The sequence below is a fragment of the Rattus rattus genome, chromosome 11, assembly GCF_011064425.1.
Source record: "Rattus rattus isolate New Zealand chromosome 11, Rrattus_CSIRO_v1, whole genome shotgun sequence".
NCBI classification, from domain to species: Eukaryota; Metazoa; Chordata; class Mammalia; order Rodentia; family Muridae; genus Rattus; species Rattus rattus.
In genome coordinates, this window is record NC_046164.1 from 58,095,943 (window position 1) to 58,118,900 (window position 22,958).

The 22,958-nt window shown below is 38.9% G+C and overlaps 1 protein-coding gene across 1 annotated transcript; it reads left to right on the forward strand.

Annotated features, from left to right (window-relative positions):
• Window positions 1–12,295: 12,295 nt before the first annotated feature.
• On the forward strand, window positions 12,296–13,084 carry LOC116912559 (40S ribosomal protein S3a-like). Its single transcript, XM_032916661.1, has one exon. It carries the CDS (start codon window positions 12,296–12,298, stop codon window positions 13,082–13,084), a length of 789 nt encoding a protein of 262 aa, XP_032772552.1.
• Window positions 13,085–22,958: the final 9,874 nt, after the last annotated feature.

Below are 22,958 nucleotides of genomic sequence, written 5' to 3' on the forward strand. Positions count from 1 at the left end.
TTAGTCATTTGAGGACATGAATAGTCAGTAACATTTTCATCATCCCAGGTTGAGGGAGCATTTATCACAGTGGGTGTTAAACTGGAAATCCAGGCGAAAGTAGTCATTTTCCATTTCTGTACTATGAAGTGGTATTTTAGCCCTATTACCAAGCTGTATTGTTAATAAAAAAAAACTTTTGAGCAGGGCACCCTTAAAGAAGGGAAAATTATTCTTGCTTCCTTGCTAATGCTATATGAATTGCTTGAAATACATGATATATACATGCACATGATATTGGTTTGTCCGTCCCTTCATTTTTATTTTACTTACTGGTTTATTTCTATCATTTTTTTCTTATGGATATCTATCATTTGATCATTACTTCTGTAGTATTTGATGTATTATTTTGTCCAAATGTTCCTAATTTCAGACATTGGTAGATCTTGCAGTAGACACTTGTGTTCCTTCTTTAGATTTCAATTTTTTGATTTTTATGTATTTTTGATGTGTATGTGTGAGTGAAGGACTAACTTTATACTACTATATGTTTTAGCTCATAGAATAGATTCCCTTATCAAATAGCAGAATCAATCATTTCATTAAAGGTTCTGGTACTTGGTTTAGTGGTGAATGACATAAAAAACCCAAAATAGTTGCTATGAGTGTTTATTTATCTTAGGTAAGATGTTTTTAGACCGACCAAGACTGTATAATTGTCTACATATGTACATTCCTTTTTAATTTTTATTAGATATATTTCTTTACTTACTTTTCAAATGTTATTCCTCTTCACGGTTTCCTTTCCATAAACTCCCATCCCCTACCCTCCCCCTCCCCCATACAGGTATCCCCCCCATACATCCCCCTTACTGCCTCCCTCCATATTCCCCTGCACTGAGGGTCTAAGCTTGGCAGGACCAAGGGCTTCCCCTTCCACTGTTGCCCCAACAAGGATGTTCTCTACTACATATGCAGTTGGAGCCCTGGGTCCGTCTATGTATATAGATGGTCTATGTATATAGATTTTCGGTAGCGGTACTGGAAGCTTTGGTTGGTTGGCATTGTTATTTTTATGGGGTTGCAAGCTCCTTCAACTCTTTCAATACTTCCTCTAATTCCCCCCAAGGGGGTCCTGTTCTCAGTTCGATGGACTCTGTATTGGACATGCTCTGGATGTGTCTCTCAGGAGAGATCTATATCCAGTTCCTTTCTGCATGCATTTTTTAGCTTCATCAATCTTATCTAGTTTGGAATATATATATATATATATTTACCAAACATAAACCATTGGTATTTTGTTCAGGAAATTTCCCCCACTGCCCATGTGTTCAAGACTCTTCCCCACTTTTCTTCTATTAGTTTGAGTGTATCTGGTTTGATGTGGAGGTCCTTGATCCACTTGGACTTAAGCTTTGTACAGGGTGATAAGCATGGATCGATCTGCATTCTTCTACATGCTGACCTCCAGTTGAACCAGCACCATTTGTTGAATTCCATTGGATGGTTTTAGCTCCTTTGTGAAAGATCAAGTGACCATACGTGTGCGGGTTCATTTCTGAGTCTTCAATTCTGTTCCAGTGATCTATCTGCCTGTCTCTGTACCAATACCATACAGTTTTTATCACTATTGCTCTGTAATACTGCTTGAAGTCAGGGACGGTGATTCCTCCAGAAGTTCTTTTATTGTTGAGTATAGTTTTCGCTATCCTGGGTTTTTTGTTATTCCAAATGAATTTGCAAATTGCTTTTTTTTTTTACCTCTATAAAGAATTGAGTAGGAATTTTGATGAGGATTGCATTGAATCTGTAGATCGCTTTTGGTAAAATGGCCATATTTACTATATTAATCCTGCCAATCCATGAGCATGTGAGATCTTTCCATCTTCTGAGATCTTCCTCAATTTCTTCAGAGATTTGAAGTTCTTGTCATACAGATTTTTTACTTGCTTGGTTCAAATAACAGCAAGTTATTTTATATTATTTGGGACTATTGTAAAGGGTGTCATTTCCTTAATTTCTTTCTTAGCCTGTTTATCCTTTGAGTAGAGGAAGGTTACTGATTTGTTTGAATTAATTTTATACCACGACGCTTTGCTGAAGTTGTTTGTGAGGTTAAGTAATTCTCTGGTGGAACTTTTGTGGTCACTTAAGTACACGATCATGTCATCTGCAAATAGTGATATTTTGATTTCTTCCCTTCCAATTTGTATTCCTTTGACCTCCTTTTGATGTCTGATTGCTCTGGCTAGGAGTTCGAGTACTATATTGAATAAGTAGGGAGAGAGTGGGCACACTTTTCTAGTCCCTGATTTTAGTGGGATTGCTTCAAGTTTCTCTCCATTCAGTTTGATGTTAGCTACTGGTTTGGTGTATATTGCTTTTAAAATGTTTAGATATGGGCCTTGAATTCCTGATCTTTCCAAGACTTTTATCATGAAGGGTGTCTCTGGTGAGAAGTCTGGTGTAATTCTTATAGGTCTGCCTTTATATGTCATGTGACCATTTTCTCTTACTGCTTTTAATATTCTTTCTTTGTTTTGTGAATTTGGTATTTTAACTATTTTGTGATGAGAGGAATTTCTCTTCTGGTCCAATCTATTTGGAGTTCTGTAGGCTTCTTGTATGTTTATGGGCATCTCTTTCTCTAGGTTAGGGAAGTTTTCTTCTATAACTTTTTGAATATATTTACTGGCCCTTTAAGTTGGGAGTCTTCACTTTGTTCTAGACCTATTATCCTTAGGTTTGATCTTCTCATTGTGTCCTGGATTTACTGTATGCTTTGGTCTAGGAGCTTTTTGCGTTTTACATTATTTTTGACAGTTGTGTCGATGTTTTGTGTGGTATCTTCTGACCCTGAGATTCTCTCTTTTATCTTTTGTATTCTGTTGGTGATGCTTGTATCTATAGCTCCTTGTCTCTTCCTTAGGTTTTCTATATCCAGGGTTGTCTCCCTTTGTGCTTTCTTTATTGTTTCTATTTCCATTTTCAATTCATTGACTTGTTTGGTTATGTTTTCCTGTAATTCTTTCAGGGATTTTTATATTTCCTCTCTAAGGGCTTCTCCTTGTTTATTTGTGTTTTTCTGCATTTCTTTAAGGGAGCTATTTATGTCCTTCTTAAAGTCCTCTATCATTATCATAAAATGTGATTTTAAATCTAAATCTTGCTTTTCTGGTGTGTTTGGATATCCAGTATTGTCTTTGTTGGGAGAACTGGGCTCTGATGATGCCAAGTAGTGTTCGTTTCTGTTGCTTAGGTTCCTGTGCTTGCCTCTAGCCATTGGGTTGTCTCTGGTGTTTGCTTGCCTTGCTGTTTCTGAGAGTGACTTGACCCTGTTGTAGGCCTCTGTGTCAGGACTCCTGTTGAATTCTTTTCCTGTTTTTTTTTTCAGTCTTTTCTGAGAGCAGGTGCTCTGACTTCATGTGTGTAGGCGCTCCTGGAGACTGTCTTCCAGCTCTAGGCACGGGCAGGAATCAAAGGGTCCTGCCCCTGATTGTTGGTGTAGGTCCTTGCACCCAGCAGGCACAGTTGGCACTATATGATCCCCTCTTGGGTCTGGACTGTGGGCAGTGGGTATTCTCCTCTGACTTCTCAGGAGTTTCCACCCTTCTGAGGGTCCAGCTTTCTCCCCAATGGGATTTGGTTGCAGGGAGCTGTTTGGCTGGTTCAGTTCAGTCCTGGGTGCAGACCAGAACTGCGGGTACTGGTGACTGACTGTTCCTATATCCCTTTGTCCAGAGGCACTGTGCAGTTTCCCCTTGGACCAGGGATGTGGGTAGAGGTGTGCAGAGGTAGCAGTCTGTCCTGTGGTCTCAAGATATCTGTACTTCTGGGTGGTCAGCTCTCACATATACACATTCTTATAGAGCTTGATTTACATTTATACTAAGCAAAACAGGATTTGCATTGCTGTATCTGTCTCATTAAGACAATATCTTAGGGAGTAGTTTAGTTTTTCTCCCCTTTAATCTCTATTAGCCTTCTGTAATGGTTTGTATTTAGTTTCACCTTGACATGATAGTCTAAGAGTCAAGCTCATTGTAATGCCCAGGATGAATCATAGATATTAGGCTGGTAGAGATGAGAAATCTCACCTGAGCTGTGAGCTTTACCTTCTCTCGGCTGGCATTATGAGTAAAATGAAATGGAGAAACCGAGTTGAGCATCACATGTATTTACCTCTGCTTTGTCATTAGTATGACCAGATTCTTCAGGATTCTGGCGCCATGACTCCCTTTCATTGTTGTCTGAACTTTCAAGCTCTTAACCTCCTGTTAATGTAACTCTCAATGCCATCTCTTTATGTCATGTTGAATTTCTAAGTGAAAACAATAACCAGTCACAACTTACCTAATATAGCTATCTGAAAGAAATCATAAACACATTGCATACTTTAAAATAGGCAGAAATATCCCTTATGGGGCATAACTTTAGTGTCTCATAGCTTAAACATAATAACCATTGATGAGAGTCTCTCAGTTTTTACAGTACATGATAAAGAAATAGAGCAAAGAAGACACAAACATCACTTGATATTTGTGTACATATGAACAAACATGTTATCAAAATAGAAGAAAAACACTCATGCTAGTTACCATCCGTTTCTACAAGTAGTCATGTGACCTTAGCAGGTATTTAAAACCATCTTCCTCTATTTTTCATTCTGTATCTTTTCCACCAAGCAACAAGTGCTTGACTGGTTTCCTGGAGGGATGACTTATACTTTCATACCTAAAGGTTCTGGGCTCTTTGGCATCCTGCCTGGATTGGCTTGTTGTAGTTTTTTCATTGAATTTAATAATAGTCACCAAGAGAAGCCCTAGAAGATCTCCTGCAGTACAGACCTAATCTTCAATATTTGATCTGTAGAGAAGTAATCAAGTTTTCCCTTAATAGCCTGGATCAGTCAGTAGACTGTTGGCTTAAGGCCATCAGAAGCCCCAAGTGGCCAGGGGAAAGTCTGAGTATCAGTAAAATGGAATGTTTATTGTGGCTCCTAGTGTTCCTTTTCTGGAATCCAAACTTCTAGACCAGTATTAAGGTTTCAGGGACAGAAAGAAAAAATTCTCCTAATAGATCAGTAGGGGTGATAGTAAGTAGAACCATTCCCACTTTTAGCGCTTGATTCCTGGACTAATGACTCCTGGATGTGAGAGAAACCATAGCATAGAGTGGATACAGATACAAAGCATACACTGCCTTCTGGAGAATGCTGCCCCGCCCTCCAGGCTACTGTCTCCAAACTGATGCCATGACCTTCTCATCAAAAGTCTGTTCATCTTTCTATCAGAGCAGCTGCTTCAGTACGGCGAGGAGCACAATGGATTCCATGAATGTAGGGACATTGTCACACTTGTCAAGCTTTATAGTGAGTTTCTTGGTTAGGAGTCATACTGTGTGGAATACATTAATGGTGAGTATGACATTCTGAAAGTTTACGTTTGGTGGTTTGGGCCGAAGCATTCTGTTCAGGACAGGCAAATATATAACCGGATTATCTTTCCCAGTAATCACAGAGCATTGCCATTACCAGGAAGCAAGTGGTTCAATATGCTCAACATTCCACCAAATTGCTAGGTAGGCATCATGAGAAATGGTGCCGTAGCAGGGTTTTAGTGTTGGTCTCTGCTGGTAGCCGATCTGGCATTTACATGCAGCAGTAGCCAGGTCAGTCTTAGTGAGATTCAGAAGTCCGTGTTTTCAAACCTATGTATAACTTCCATCTCTATCACTATGGCCAGTTTGTTCATGATCCATTGGACAATGACAGCGATGGAAAGGAGTAAACTGATCACAGACTGAGTCATACTACCTACGTGATTACTGTATTCCTCCTCTGCTGAAGTCACCTCCATGTGGGACACAAGTAACTTCCCATCCTTTGTGCACAGCCTGAATTTTTTTTCCTAATACCATTCTAGTTTGTTTTTATCTTATCTGTACTTTCCATTCCTTCCAGAGGACTCATTTACAGCAAGGTAACTGAAGCCATATTTAGAAAAGAACATAAAACACATTTCTGTTTCCCTGGTGAGTGATAACTTTGTTTTGTTACAGGAACCATAAGACAATTCCTCTGTGGGACTGTTTTAGCAAATGACACTTTTTAATGAGACGTTCTTAAATCATCAGTTTATCTCTTAAAATAGCTGCATTGTATGGCCATTGTACTTGGAGTTCATTAAAGAATTTGCTCATTCTTCAAGTGCTTGAAGGTTATTCAGGTTGGTAAACTGGGACTTCCTTAACAAAATACCACACGGTACCACACATAAACAACAGAAATGTATATATTTACAACTCGAAAACTTAAAATCCATGGGAAATATGCAATTGGACTTTTCAAAAAGGCTCTCATCTTCATTTTGTAAGTGTTCTTATATTTTGCATGTTTTTCATTTAGAGGTTCAGAAAGAGGAGGAGCCACAGAAGCTAGAAAAGGAGAAGGCAATGGATCAAAGGACAGGATAGGGAGAGCCAGGGTCTATTTTTTTAATTGGGCCTTATATTTATATGATTTAAGTCTTTATCTAAGATTTAATTTAACATTAATTACTTCTATATACTCCTTTTTAAAAAAAATAGAGTCACATTGGTGCCTGGATTGTCAGCATACAAATTTTAGGTAGAGAAAAGTAAGTTTATAATGCTGTGTCTTAATGCTCTATCTGAAATGCAGTTGTATTTTATTGTTGCCCATGAATTTTGGAAGGATATCTGTCATCATTTGTGTCTAGTCAGTCAGGTACCTAAGGACTTGGCCATGGTTACAGGGTTGAGTTAGTCAATGTCCTATAACCTGACAAGAAGAGATGCTTTTGCTTCAAATGACCCTTAGTCAGAGGCTGAGGACCCTGGGTTTTCACTTATTTACTCAGATTCATTGTAACCCACCTGTAATTTAATGAGGCAGGGAAGAGCTCTGGGTGACTTCCCTGTCCTGTGATAGGAAAAAAGTTATCTCACCATTTTCTGTAATTTGGCATATCTATTAGCCTGTCTAGGAAGAGAAGTGAACCCTTAACAATTTCTTTGATAGTGCCCCTCGATTTACTTTTCATTGTATCTTTGGTTAATGGAAATTTGTCAATAAGCTTGTGTCCCTAACCCATACAATACTTCTTATTAACTTCCAACACTTATTCTAATCTTTTAGCTAATTATGGTTGCTTAAAATTTTCCCTCTCCCCTCTTGAGTGATGACAACTCTTTACTGTGGTTGAACATCCTCTGTGAGTTCATCCCTACTAAGAGAAATCCAGACCAAGTGCCTGCTGAGTCTTCATGGACCAGGAGGCCCATCACCATCTTTGGCTCACAATGTTGGTATGCTTCCCACAGAATGTGGTAGAGCACAATGGTAACGTAGGTTATTTCTTCTGTTAAAATATGAATTAATTAATCTTGTGACCCACTCTATCTGAAGATCTCACATTATGTGTTACTAAGTCTGTTTTGGCCATGAATCTGGAGAATTAAAGGAAAATGTCCTCCAGGGGGCTGAAATAATGTCTCAGTGAATAGCATTTGCTGCTTTCAGAGTACTGAAGTTTTGCTCCTAACACTCACAGGTAAGAACTATTTGCAAGTCTGGTTTCTTGGAATCATATGCCATCTTCTGGCCTCCTTGGGTGATAGGCACATGTGTGCACACACACACACACACACACACACACACACACACACACACACACACACACATAACACCACCCCCACCCCAGAGAGAGAGAGAGAGAGAGAGAGAGAGAGAGAGAGAGAGAGAGAGAGAGAAGATATTTTGAGATGCTCTTTATATGCAGGCCTTAAACCTAGGTGAGGGGTCATGCGGCTATAATCCCAGCACTTGGGAGGTAGAAGCAGGCTGATCCTGAGTTCCTACCTTAAAACCAAACAAAACTTAAAAATGACAACAGTAACAGAAAAGAAGACTAAAAAGGCAAGATGGTCCAATACAGCTCTTACCTAGAGAGGTTCTCAAGACTGGTAAACCAGGGTTAACTTTCCACAAATTGTTCTTTTTCTCTCATGGCCCCAAACCCTGGTCTTTTACTTGCTATCTCTGTTTAATTTTTAAGCACAATATTGTTTTCTCAATAAAAATTTATGTAGCTGCTCAAAAGAGATCAGTTTCTCTTTCTGTGTACCTTCAGAGAGGCCTAGTGGAGGAGGCAGCTGCATTTAATTTGTATCTCATTCTTTGTATATTACATTTCCTTGACGAGGTTATTTAAAAGTTGAAGTCCCTGTACTTTGTCTCAATAACATACTCTCACTAACTAGGATTATTGATTACAGAAGGTAAAATGGTTATTACAAGTGAATATATGTGTGTGTGTATATACAAATATACTTTCACTGGTGCAACTTAATGCCCATTCCCAGGTTCGTGTGCCTAATTTCTTATTCTCAACACTTGATAGACTGAAGTAGGAGTAGCGTGGGATTAAGACAACCCAGGTATATGCTGCAACATCAGCAACCAGAGCAGCAAGAGAACAAAGACGATCAACCTACAAGAAAAACAAAAAACTAGTCCTGTTCCGCTTTGTCATTAGGAATTCAAAATTGGGTATTGTGTCTCCTTAGAGTGGTGGGAAGAAAGACAAAGGGAATTGTGCGGTTGAGAGTGAGGGTGGCAGTTTTTGCTCTGGGTGCAGAGGGGACGCTGAGGAGGATTTGGGGGATTTGGGTTTGTGTTTTATGATTACGTAAATCACTGACTGCAGATGGGTGAAGGAGTATATGGATGAAGTTAGAGACCACTGACATAATCCAGGCAAGAGATCATCTTGACAAATAACACCTTCGCCTAGAGTGTTTTGGCAGAGGTGTGGAAATGTGGTCTGATACAGGACATATTTTGAAAGCAAAGCTCATAAGGACTTGCTGACAGATACAAGGCATATGTAGGAAGAGGGACCTTGAGGAGGGTTTCAGGATGTTTTCTCCACTTAATAAACTGAGACAATGGGGTTGATATTCATGAAAGGGGGGAATATTATTGTATCAAATGTGAACAAGCTTTCAAGAAGTGACCAGGATCTTAGTTTTAGACAAGTGGGTTTTGATATATTAGCGATTCTAATATGGGTACCATTTCGGGTTGAACATTTATTGGCCCAGGTTACAAAGGGACTAGAAGTGAAAGAGTGAAGCCCTAAGTCCAGATGAGATCATAGGCAGTGAACAAGCATCTGGGCGTGAATGGTGATATGTAAGAACAAACAGTAAAGTGTGATCTCCCAGATGAGAGTGAAGAAAAATGCTGGAGAGGGTGTGGTGAGGATGTAGTCCACGTATTTCTGACAGGTCCAGAAAGATAAGGATGGATAATTATGACTGGACTTAGTAACACATTGGAACTTTGACTGAAAAATAAACAACCTCACAGGTAGTGAGAACTGAAATACATGTCCAGAAATTTCAGAGAACAATCGGAAACTTCTTATATCAGATTTAAGTCATATTTAAGTTTGTTTTCACCTCAAAAATGTGGTTAAAGGTAGGCATGAGGCAAATGCTTGTAATTGTAGTACCCAGTAGATAAAAAGCAGGTGGGTGGCTTGGAGTTTGAATGAAACTTCTTCCATATAAGTAATTCTAGGACATCCAGGTCTCAAAAACAAATGCCAGCAACAAAGCAGAGAGAGAGAGAGAGAGAGAGAGAGAGAGAGAGAGAGAGAGAGAGAGAGAGAGAGAGAGAGAGGCTGTGTGAATCAATGGATAACAATATCTCACACACAAGAGAGAAACCACTGAGGGCAGTGTGCTATGAAGTAATGCAGTTCAAGGAAAAGGAAATCTTCTGACTTGTGGTTCCCAGCGAGAAGGCAAATTAACAGAATAGGTCATTCAGAGGCCAGGAGACACAGTCAAAGTCCTTGTGTGGATATAGATGAAGGTAAGTATGCTATTATACAGTAGGCCCTGTGAAGTCAGTTCTGATGGCTTTTGCACTTGAATTTCTGCAAGAAACATTTTAGGTAATCATGAGGGTGAGACTATAGGTTACCATTGGAAGACAGAGAATAAGATGTGGACTTAACTTCGAATGTGAGAGAAAAGCTGCACACAGTAAATACAGCAACCTTGTTGGCTATCTGTGTGGGTCAATGATCAGAAATACATCACAACCCAAGGCTTCATTATCTCTCAGGCACATTCATCTCAGAGAATTCAGAAAGAGTGTGGGGAGAAAGTTGTATTCATTTAAACCTGGTTTCTCTAAATACCAAGAGTACAGATCCCTGTAATTAGTAAGATAGATCCATTCCAATAAGGAGTTACAAGAGTCACAATAGAATTCAAGCTGAGTAAAGAGGAAAGCAAGAAACTGATGTTAGAATGCTGTCATGTATTTTAGAAAAAAAATTCTTTAGCACAAAATTGACTTCTTCAAGGCTTTGTATGCAACATGTTAGTGATTTTTTTTTTACAGTGGATAAGCACAAACACATACTATTTGCTCTAAATATCTCCACATTAGCTAAAAACCTCATTCATAACTGTTAAAACTACCAGTAACAGGATCTAAAGCTTTATTTGTTCATTCATATATTCAAATCCACTGGAATGCTAAAGCATGTCTGCACATGTGCGAAACCTTGTTTCTCTGAACATGCACATTGTGTGCAAAGGTTTAGAAAGAGTTTCTGAGATACAGGATAAGTCAGGATTGCAAAGCTTTTATTATAGTTTTCTGGACTAATAAGAATGAGAATTTTTACCTCAAGAAGATGGTATGAAGTATTCCAACTATTTAAGAAATCCAGATACATTGATTTGGTAATTTAAAAGAATAAGATATTGCTTCTAGAGATAACGATTATTGATTTAAAAGATAAAGTGATGTACCTTGTGGAATGCCAGCTTTATGAATAGCCTCATATCATTTTAGTCAAGCAATACATTTGTGGATCATAGCAGTTATAATATTTACTCTTTAACATTTTCTTTCAACTTCCTTCTATCATTCCTTCATTTGTTGAAGAAGCAAGAAAACTAAATTTACTTCTGAATAATTTTTACCAGTGTTCTGGGTTCGATTAAAGCTTTACAAATCCAGAACAATTGTACAATATTTGACGGCAGAGCTGAGCTGGCACGAGAGAGAAAGGTCCACAGAGACCAGCACTCAGCCTGCTCATATGGTATGGCTGGTGAGGTGTTGGAAGTGGTCATGGGTGGGACAGCCTGTTTCATTACCTCTGTGGTTTGGAGGGTCAGAAGCTTCTATCTGATTCTAGATTTGTTGGGTGACTTTGAGAGTCTTTCTAGTTCCCTAACCTCATATCTCTTTATGCTGATTCCAAATAATTTGGGATATCATTCTATACCAACTGATAAATATATGCATGTTCAAAGTTGTTTGAGTGAATGAACTGTGTCCTCTGGTACAACCCACAAGAGAATCATGGACTGTTCCATGAAGTCAGGAATTTAATTAGACCAATGAGTAGCTTACACATCAAAACAACGTTGAGTCCATGTTAGAAGTACACATTCCTGGGGTCCATCCTCTAACTGACACATTAAAGTGCTCAGGGGTCTGTGTAGTAGTTTTGAGTGTAGGGCTATCTTTTGGCTTTGGATGCAGAGAAATTATTCAGAGGTATTAATAAAATATGATATGCAAAATATGCCTTCTATATCTTGGGAAATCATGTTAGGGGAATTGGTAGGCAAAAAAGATAAATTAGGAAGTCCGGTTTATCAGGCCAGACTTTTAATAGAATGCTACTTTTATGGCATAGCAAAGACACAATATAGAATAATTGCTTTATGTAGTTTGCATTCATTTTAAAGGTACATTAGAAGGGAGATAGAGATCTCAGCTATATATACTGAACAACTGAGTATATGTTCCCAGTAGCCTTACAGTGCACCTACTTTAGATAGTAACCTCATGTTCCTGGAAACTTATCCTTTAAAACTTTGTACAAAGCTCAAGTCCAAGTGGATCCAGGTACTCTACATAAAACCTGATACACTGAAACTAATAGAAGAAAAAGTGGAAAGAGCCTTGAACACATAGGCACAGGGGAAAATTTCCTGAACAGAATACTAATGGCTTATGCTCTAAGATTAAGAATCCACAAATGGGACCTCATAAAATTGCGAAGCTTCTGTAAGGCAGAGGACATTGGTAATAGGACAAAACAGCCACCAGCAGATTGGGAAAAGATCTTTACCAATCCTACATCTGATAAGGGACTAATACCTAATATATAAAAAGAACTCAAGAAAGTAGACTCCAGGCATTAAGTTCTCACGCGAGTTGTACTTCCATCCTTTTGGCTCTCAGAGTGGCACCATGGCGGTTGGGAAGAACAAGTGCCTGACAAAAGGTGGCAAGAAGGGAGCTAAGAAGAAAGTGGTTGATCCATTCTCTAAGAAAGACTGGTATGATGTGAAAGCTCCAGCAATGTTCAATATTAGGAGCATCCGGAAAACACTAGTCACGAGGACTCAAGGTGCCAAAACTGCACCTGATGGCCTCGAGGGCCGTGTGTTTGAAGGGAGACTTGCCGATCTACAGAATGACGAAGATGCATTTAGAAAATTCAAGCTAATTACTGAGGATGTTCAGGGCAAAAACTGTCTGACTAACTTCCATGGCATCAATCTTACCCGGGACAAAATGTGCTCCATGGTCAAAAAGTGGCAGACCATGATTGAAGCTCATGTTGATGTGAAGACGACCGATGGGTATTTGGTCCGACTTTTCTGTGTTGGTTTCACTAAAAAACGCAACAACCTGATTAGAAAGACATCCTATGCCCAGCATCAGCAGGTCCGCCAGATACAGAAGAAGATGATGGAAATCATGACCCGAGAAGTGCAGACAAACGAGTTGAAGGAAGTAGTTAATAAACTGATTTTAGGCAGCATTGGGAAAGACATAGAGAAGGTTTGCCAGTCCATCCATCCTCTCCATGACGTCTTTGTTAGGAAAGTCAAAATGCTGAAGAAACCCAAGTTTGAATTGGGAAAACCCATGGAGCTCCATGGTGAAGGCTCTCACAAAACAACTGGTGAGGAGACAAGTGCTAAAGTTGAACGAGCTGATGGCTATGAACCACCAGCCCAAGAATTAGTTTAAAATCCAGATTTTTAATAGTGACAAATAAAAAGTCCTATTTGTGAAAAAAAAAAAAAAAAAAGAAGGTAGACTCCAGAGAATCAAATAGCCCTATTAAAAATGGGGTACAGAGTTAAACAAAGAATTCCCAACTGAAGAACATCAAATGGTTGAGAAACACCTAAAGATATTTTCAACATCCTTAGTCATCAGGAAAATGCAAATCAAAACAACCCTGAGATTCCACCTCACACCAGTCAGAATGGAGAAGATCAAAAACTCAGGTGACAACAGATGCTGGCAAGGATGTGGAGAAAGAGGAATACTCCTCCATTGTTGGTGGGATTGCAGACTGGTACAACCATTCTGGAAATAAGTCTGGGGGTTCCTCAGAAAATTGGACATTGAACTACCTGAGGACCCAGCTATACCACTTCTAGGCATATATCCAAAAGTTGCTCCAAAATATAACAAGGACGCATGCTCCACTATGTTCATAGCAGCCTTATTTATAATAGCCAGAAGCTGGAAAGAACCCAGATGTGTTTCAACAGAGCAATGGATACAGAAAATGTGGTACATCTGCACAATTCAGCTATTAAAAACAATGACTTCATGAAATTCTTAGTCAAATGGATGAAACTAGAAAACATCCTGAGTGAGGTAACCCAATCACAAAAGAACACACATAGTATGTACTCACTGATAATTGGATTTATTAGACCCAAAGCTCAGAATATTCAAGATATAATTCACAGACCATATGAAACTCAAGAAGCTGGAAGACCAAAGAGTGGATGCTTCAGTCCTTCTTAGAAGGGAGAGCAAAATATTCACAGGAGGAAATACAGAGACAAAATGCGGAGCAGAGACTGAGGAAAAAGTCATTCAGAGACAGTTCCACCCAGGGATACATCCCATATACTGTCACCAAACCCAGACAATATTGCTGATGCCAAGAAGTGCATGCTGACAGGGGCCTGATATAGCTGTCTCCGGAGAGGCTCTACCAAAGCCTGAGAAACACAGAGTCAGATGCTCTCAATCAATCATTGTACTGAAAACGGGGTCCTCAATGGAGGAGTTAGAAAGAGGACTGAAGGAGCTGAGGGGGTCTTCAACCCATAGGAAGAACAACAATAGCAACCAACCAGATCCCTCAGAGCTTCCAGGGACTAAACCAGCATCCAAAGAGTACACATGGAGGGACCCATGGCCTCAGCCACAAATGTAGCAGAGGATGGCCTTCTAGGGCATCAGTGAGAAGAGATGCCCATGAAGGCTCAATGCCTGGGTTTAGGGGAAAGCCAGGGCAGGGAGATGGGAGGGTGTGGGTGAGTGGGGGGTGAACATTCTCATAGAGGCAGGGGGAGGAGGGAAGGGATAGGATGATTCCAGAGGGGAAACCGGGAAAGCCAATAAGATTTGAAATGCAAGTAAAGAAAATATCCAACTAAAAAAAAAGAACATATTCTTAGCCATAAAAATTAGTTTGCTGAGAAATATTAATTTTTAAACCCATTTAATAATTTTTATAAATATCATTAGAAGCCCAAGAAAGCATACCCAAATATTTGATAAAAAATTTGATAAACACCTCAAAATTTGAATATGCCTCCTTGCATATTTACATATGCATGTGCAAGTGTGCATACATCTATATATACTCTTATAATTCCTATAGTTGTAGTGCTTATCACATCTCAGCCTTCAGTCTACATGACAAGGTACTCCCATGATAGCTAGCATTTGCTGAACATTTATCATGTTTTATGGAGTGTTCTACTATGTTCAATCATTGCTATTCACGTCTGTCCTGTAGGATTTGTTTCCTTTGTACTGCCTCTTGATCTCACATAGAGCGAAACTGCATCTCAGCAGCAAAATAAGAACTTCTTGCATAAAGAACGCAAGCTCTTCATGAGCCTCTGATAGTAGGTCTTATGTGCGTTACTATATTTTTGGAATTGTGTTTTAAATACACATGTGTAGCTTGATAGGGACAATTATAAATATGTAATATGTGATGTGTTTCAACCATCTTCATACTAAAATTGCCTCCGCCTTAGTGTTTCCTTGATTTTTTCTTCTGCTGAACAGAAAGGGTATCCCATGAGCTCCTTAACAGTTATTTTATACAAATCAAGACACAGTACGGAGATTAGATCTAAAACTCTGAATATTTTAAGGCTTTTTGCCTAGTAGATTCCAGACACAAATACAGAGCTGGGTTTTAAATGTATAATTTTGGATACTCCTTTAATTTTTGTTAATTTTTAATTAACACTTTAAGATTCTAATTAAAATATAGAACCTGGTACTTCCAGGTGGTTTCACGGTCGTCATTAATGCATTTAGTCTTTCTAATGCTTTGATCAGTAGTTTGTGGTTGTTCCCTCATAACCTTTCCTCACATAGGAGACAGCATTGTGCAGCAGAGGAGAAATGGTCTCATCACAGAACCATTAACCTCACTAAACCCATTTACAGCACTAACTTTCTGTGAACACTATAACTTTATCAGGACATGTGAATATGTGTAAATAATGTGTATATAATTTATTGACATAACAAAATAGTAAACATAATCTAAAATGTTATCACTGTTAATTTTTGTATATTTCTTTGCAACCTATGTTCACAAGACTTTTACAACCTGTGTAATTTCCTAATATCAGAAGTTAGTTTTAGCCATATAAGGAGGAGAAAAGAGATGCCTTGCTTTACATATGTTTTGAATTGGTGATAGGAAAAGGGTATTCATTAGACGTTACTCCCTAATAAAATTACTTTTGATTAGTGAGTAAATTGCAAGCAAATCAAATAATGTCTTTACATGTTTATGTCAATTAAACTTTAGTGGATCATATGGAAATTCTAATTTTAATTGTTTGAATAATTATATACTTCTTTCCAGAATGACTCTATTAATTTACATTCTTATGAAACGTGTGCAAGGCTCTCCTATTCTCCACATGGTCACTAGGACGTACTAGCTTTAGTCTCTTTAGTACCAGCCATTCTTACTGTAACCTAGTGACTAATCTTGATGATGCTGGTTTGCATTTTGCTGAGGATTAATGCTCAGTATTTTCACATCTTTGACATTATTTTAACATCTTTTTCATTTTAAATAAGATTTTTTATTGCTATTGAGTTTTCAGGCTTCTTTATACATAGACAATATTAGCCCTTGTCAAATGAAAGATGTGCCTATTTTTTTCATCCTGCCAGCAAACAATACTGCACATATATGAAATGAAATCAGCGTGTCAAAGAGACAACTCTACTGATGACCTAATTACAGGTCTATTTCCAACAGCCAAGTTAAGTGCTCATCCAGTGACAAATATTTACCAAAATGTGGTGCAAACCCATAGTGAAATACTACTTCGTCATGAAAGTGTATGGGGACACCACCATTTGTAATAAAGCACTGGAAATGAGTTTATTGGGTTAGTTGACATAAGACAGACAAGGAGATAAGTAGTGCATGGTTTTTGTTTTTGTGGAATCTAAGGTGATGGCGTACTTTCATACAAGTTCAGAGTTCCGTGTGACTCTCAGAAGCTAGGAGAGGATATTAATGAAAGGAAACTACCTTGTAGAGAGAGAGGAATAAAGGCCCCTTTGTGTTTATGCAGAGTAGTGTGACTAGAGAAAATGACAAGGTACTACACATTCTCTCTCTGTGTGTATTTTATTATATTTTTATTATTTAAAACAGTTTTTAGATTTAAACATATTTTGATCATATTTCTTTTCCACCAAGCTCTTCTAGAACTTCTCCCCTCCTAGCTTCCTGCCTAAGTTCTTCGTCAATAAACAAACAAAAGTCCAATTCAACAACAAATCCCCTCAAACTAATAAAACAAAATAATCCCCAATACAACTGTAATCAAATAAAAGCACAGAAAGGACTGAGGAATTCATTATATGTTGGCCAACTACTCCTGAACATAAGACTTGTCCTAGAGTAGTTGATATTCAGTGTCACTCTACTAGAGAAAACAGTTTCTTTCTTTTCCCAAAAGGCATAAGTGATCGTTCAATTATTCACATTTACCCTAGAGGCTAGGTTTTCATGAATTCATCCATTCCTTTGTTTGTTTATTCTTTCATTCATTTTTTGAAAATATATCAAAATAAAATATGATAAAACAAAAATGATCACAACATAGTTGGACAAGACAAACCAACAGAATGAAAAGAGCCCAAGAAAAGGCACAAGAATCAGATACACTCATTGAAATACTCAGGAATCCCAAAACGACAGTAAAGGTGAAGCTATAGTACATATGCAGAGGACCTGGTGCAGACCCATGTTGGCCCTGTGTGTATCATTTTTTTCTCTGTAAGTTTGTATGAGCTTTGCTCAGATGGATTTGAGGGCCTTGTTTTCTTATTGGTCATCTATGCCTGCTGGCTCTTATACTCTCTCTGCCTCCCCTTCCACAGGGTTCCTGAGCTCTCGGGGTTGTCATTTGGTGGAGACATCCCATTTAGAGCTGAATATTCCAAGGTCTCTGACCCTGGGTCTTATTTGCCTGGGAGTTTTTATATTTGTTGTCATTTTCTGCAAGAGGAATCTTCTCTAATGATGGCTGAACAAGGTACTGGTCTATGAATACAGAAGAATATCATTAGTAGTCATTTTATCACTTGATTCTTGGTTTTTTTAAAAGACAAGTATTATTTGATTTTGACCTATGTCCCTGGGATCTGTAGTCTCAGTTCCTTGGTCATCCAAACAGTGTTGAGTAGGACTTCTATCTTGCGAAGCTTCACAGTCTTAAAAAGTCCAAAGAAAGGATTTTGTATTTGTCTTAGTCAGGGTTTCTATTCCTGTACAAACATCATGACCAAGAAGCAAGTTGGGGAGGAAAGGGTTTATTCAGTTTTAGTTCATCACCAAAGGAAGTCAGGACTGGAACTCAAGCAGGTCAGGAAGCAGCAGCGGTGCAGAGGCCATGGAGGGATGTGACTTACTGGCTTGCCTCCCCTGGCTTGCTCAGCTTGCTCTCTTATAGAACCCAAGACCACCAGCCCAGGGACGGCACCACCCACAATGGGCTGGGTCCTCCAAGCCTGACCACTACTTGAGAAAATGCCTCACAGCTGGGTCTCATGAAGGCATTTCCACAACCGAGGCTCCTTTTCTGTGATGACTATCCTGTGTCAAGTTGACACACAAAACCAGCCAGTACAGTATTCACTTACCATGAAGAAATAATAAATGTTTGAAGAAACAATTATCTTATTCTAAACATTACAAAATGTACATGTTTTAAAAAATTTCTGTAGTACGCATAAGTGTGCATCTTTTTAGTGTATATTAAGGATCTTTTATAAAATTTGACTTACTGATTTAATAATTACTCTTCTGTTTGTATGTTTTAAATTATGAAATCAATTTAAAATAAAAGAAAGTTTGCATAATGAAACAGAATCAAATCATGCCAAATAATTTTTTAAAATAGATAGAAAGAAATATCCCTTTTAAAATAAGTTTTCAATAAGCTGAAGGGGTGAAAATTAAAAGACTATGTCAACGATTATCAGGGGGATTTACCAATGAAGTCGAAAGCTAAACACTCAGTGTCAATTATTTTTCATGTCATACTCAGAGTTTTTTCAGGGGAGTAAAAAACCTTCAGTGACTTAAAATTTGCAATTATTTTCATTATCATTACATAATTTCAATGGGCAGATTTTCTCTCAGTTTCTCCTTCCCAATGTATGAAAACTATGCATACAAACATACTGATCCTATCCTTAGCAGTTTACAATATTCATGATTCTGCTATCACTCCTCTTCAAGTTTAATCCAACAATGATTCTTCTCTCAGAGACAGCACCGTACCCCCAGATGTAAACACTGCTTTAAGAGCCAGCCATCCTCTGACAGATGGCATCCCATCTGTGGTTCAGTTATTAAAAATAAATTTTTTGGCTATGTTCAACAAATGTAAGATATTCTTATCCTTTTTTCCCCCAGAAATGTTTAGTTTTCAACCCCAAGTTTAGCCAACTGAACCACAAAATTCAATTCTATATAATTCCTTGAGTAATAAAATAAGCTGCACACCAGATTAAAACTGTATGTTTATGCTACGAGTCTCAGAAGAGAAAAACTAGAAAACGAAAATGTAAATTAATTTCTCTAAGTTAATATAGTGTGGAACTGACTTGGCGCTCTTCGATGGGAAAGACATGATGTTTTGGAGTCAATGCTAAGGCTTCAGCAATGGTGGATGGGAGCATACAATTCAAAACACTGGGAATACTTTATACACACTCCTCAGACCCAACAATTCTTGTTAGTACTTCCTTCCTGCTATGTCTTGAAATCAGTGCTTTTTTTCCATAGTTTTTAATTTCAAAACACACTTTGAGGAAAATATGAGAAATGCCAGTAGTAAATCTCCACTCACCATTAAAGAGACAGAGGTTGTTCAAAAGAATGAAGAAAAGCCAGGGACATCACTGACAACATTTAATAAAATGGCTTTCTGAACTGGGAATTTTGTCATCTCGGAGACAGAGGTTTCTAGACAAAATGATTGAGAAAAGAGGAATAACGTGTTTTAAAGTAACAAAACTAATCAAAATAGCAATGAAGACAATGAACAGACACACACACACACACACACACACACACACACACACACACACACACACACAGAGGACCGAGAGACAGAGATAGAGACACAGAGAGAGAGGGAGAGTGAGGAAAGGGAGACAGGGAGAGGGAGGGGGGGAGGGAGGCAGTGAGGGAGGGAGGGAGGGAGAGAGAGAGGGAGAGAGAGAGAGAGAGAGAGAGAGAGAGAGAGAGAATATGCATTCATTTGCCAAAGACTTCAGCAACTATATCTATCAGCAACTATGCTATTTCTGTAGCATCCTGATCCTGGTATCTGAAAGTAGAGATACTTTTATTCATCAACTTTCTTCCTTCATTTCAATAAATTTATTATAGATAATCAGTTGTGGAGTGATTGTCAAATCACTTAAAATAAAACCAAAAACCACTAAAAGCTATGGATGACAGTGCACGTTCACAGTCCTAGGACTTGTGCAGAGGGAGTAGGAGAAATCTGAGAGTAAGTCCACCTTAATCCGTGGAGTAAGAATATTTCCAAAAGAAGGGAACAATATTTGAGGAGACCCATAATTTAATCTCATTAGAATTCTTAATGCTAGCATGCATTAAAAATCACATATGTGCTGCCTTATTATATGCAATTCTTAGGCTTTTAAATCAAAAGGAGAAACTCCTAGCCCCTACCTTGATGGAATTTATAGTGTGTTGTGAACTTAGGCCAGTGAACAGATGAGTGAAATAGATCAAATACCACAGCTGGAGAGGGCTCTCATGGGGTGGAAGGAGCATGGAGAAGTGAGCGGAGAGCAGGATCTAAGTAATTCTTGGATCCCTTTACTAAAGGCATATTTCAGATCTTAAAAATGAGTTTCAGTTCTCCTGGTTTGTAAGGTATTTCTTCCTTTTCAGAATAGCATGTACTTGTTTTTCTTTAAAATAGAACTGTAAGATGTTTAGAAGCAGGAGACTTCATATCATAGTCCCTTCTATAAACCCAGAGCAAGTAAATGGAAAAGCAGAGCTTTGCAAAGAATGAAGCAAAACAAAAAATATAATTTTTGGTGGTGAGGCCACAGGAAGATATCAGGTGTCTTGCTTGATTATACTTTTTCTTATTTTTTTGAGACAGAGTTTCTCACTGAATGTTGAATTAGGCTAGCATGGAAGAAATTCCAGCAAGATGCCATTTCTACCCATCACGGGTTATGATGTGGGCAGCCAAGCTATGATTTATGTGTCGGTGGGAAGATTTTTGCACACAGGTTTTCATGTTTGTGTGGTAACCATTCTTACCTGCAGGGCCATCTCGCCAACCCTTGTACAACCTTTCTATCATTGCATGTTGTGCTGGATAGTTTTATGTCAGCTTGACACAAGCTACAGTCAATTGAGTTTCCTCTAGAAGAGAAATTTCCTATGTAGGGAAGCCTACAGAGCATCTTCTCTCTCTCTCTCTGGTTTTTCACTTATTGATTCACTTTATATCCAGATAGCTATCCCCCTCTTCTCCAGGTAGCACCTTCACATAGCCCACCCTGTGTCCCTCTCCCCTTCTACTCTGAGAAGGGTAGAGATCCCTGGATATCCCCTGACCTTGACACATGTCAAGGCACTGCAGGATTAGGCCCATCCTCTCCCACTGAGGTGAGACAAGGCAGCTCATTTAGTCCAGTTAGGAGAACAGGATCCACAGGCAGGCAACAGAGTCAGGGACAGCCCCTGCTCCAGTTGCTGGGAGACTAGCGTGAAGACCAAGCTGACTATCTGCTACAAATGTGTGCGGGCCTAGGTCCAGCCCTTGCTTGAACATTATTTGGTGGTTTCATCTCTGACAGCTCCCAAGGGTGCCCATTAGTTGGCTCTGTTGGTCTTGTGGAGTCTCCATTCCCTTCGGGTTCCTCAATCCTTTCTCCAACTCTTCCACCAGAGTACTCGAGCTCCATCTAATGTTTGGCTGTGGGTCTCTGCATCTGTTTAAGTCAGCTGCTGAATGGAGCCTCTCGGAGAAAAGTTATGCTATGCTCCTGTCTGCAAACATAACAGAGTATAATTAAAAGTGTCAGGGATTGGTTTTTCCCCATGAGGTCTCAAGTTGGACCAGTCATTGTTGGCTATTCCCTAGGTCTCTGCTCCATTTTTGTCTCTGCCCATTTTATAGGAAAAAGACATTTTTGGTCGACGGTTTTGTGGGTAGTTTGGTGTCCTAATCCCATCACTGGGAGTACTGCCTGGCTATAGGAGTGAGCCTCTTCAGGCTTCATATCTACCATTGCTAGTAGTCTCTCACAGCTGGTGCCTCCCAAGTCCTGGTTCTCTATCTTGTCCCAGAACTCCCCTGACCCGCATGAATCCACTACACACAAATTTCCATTTTCTCTCGCCTGTGCTACCCACACCCTCCCTGTTCTCCTCTCCATCCCTTCTTCCACCCAGTTTTCTCCCTTCATGCACCTCCAATATCCGTTTTATTTTCCCTTCTGAGTGAGACTCAAGCATTTTCTCTTGGATACTCCTTGTTATATGGCTTCTTTGTGTCTGTGAATTGTAGTGTGGTTTTTCTGCACTTTATGGCCTATATCTGTGATTAATAGGGGGAGATCTGAAATCTGATGGTCTGAGTGCTCAACAATAGATCAGTGAAAGAAGCTATGTAAATAGCCTATTGCAGCGGGAGCAACCTTTAAAAACTTAACATGAATGCAGATTTTCAAGCACCAGTTAAGGGAATAAAACAAGCAACAAGGTTCCCACTATAAAATGATTGAGATGGGTTTTATGCTTTAAACAAACAAGGTCATTGGGGAACCTGATCCATCACAGGGGAAAGACCACAATACAGAAATCTTACCCAAAGAACTAGAGGAACTAAGGAGTGCTGTGATTGGGAGGGATAGTCTTGCCCAGGAGGAACACACCAGTTGGTTATCCAATACCAATGGTCAGTGGTGAAAACATACATGTGAGTAACATGCAGACTGAGCAGGTTAGCATTAGAAATATAACGTGTGTATATATGGGTGCATGTGTATGCACGTGTATGAATATGAATGTATGGAACAACAACTAATTAAAAAGGAATCCATAAATTTGAAAGAGACAAGCAGAGATATGTGGGAGAGTTTTGAGGGAGGAAAGGGAAGGGGAGAAATAAAATAACTAGTGTATATTATAATCTCATAAATAAAATAAATACAGAATACTAAAACTGTGAGGCATTCTTGGTATTTAGACATTGAGGCTGAGGTAGATGAATGTTCTTCTATTGAACATAGAAACAGGGTTTGACATTTC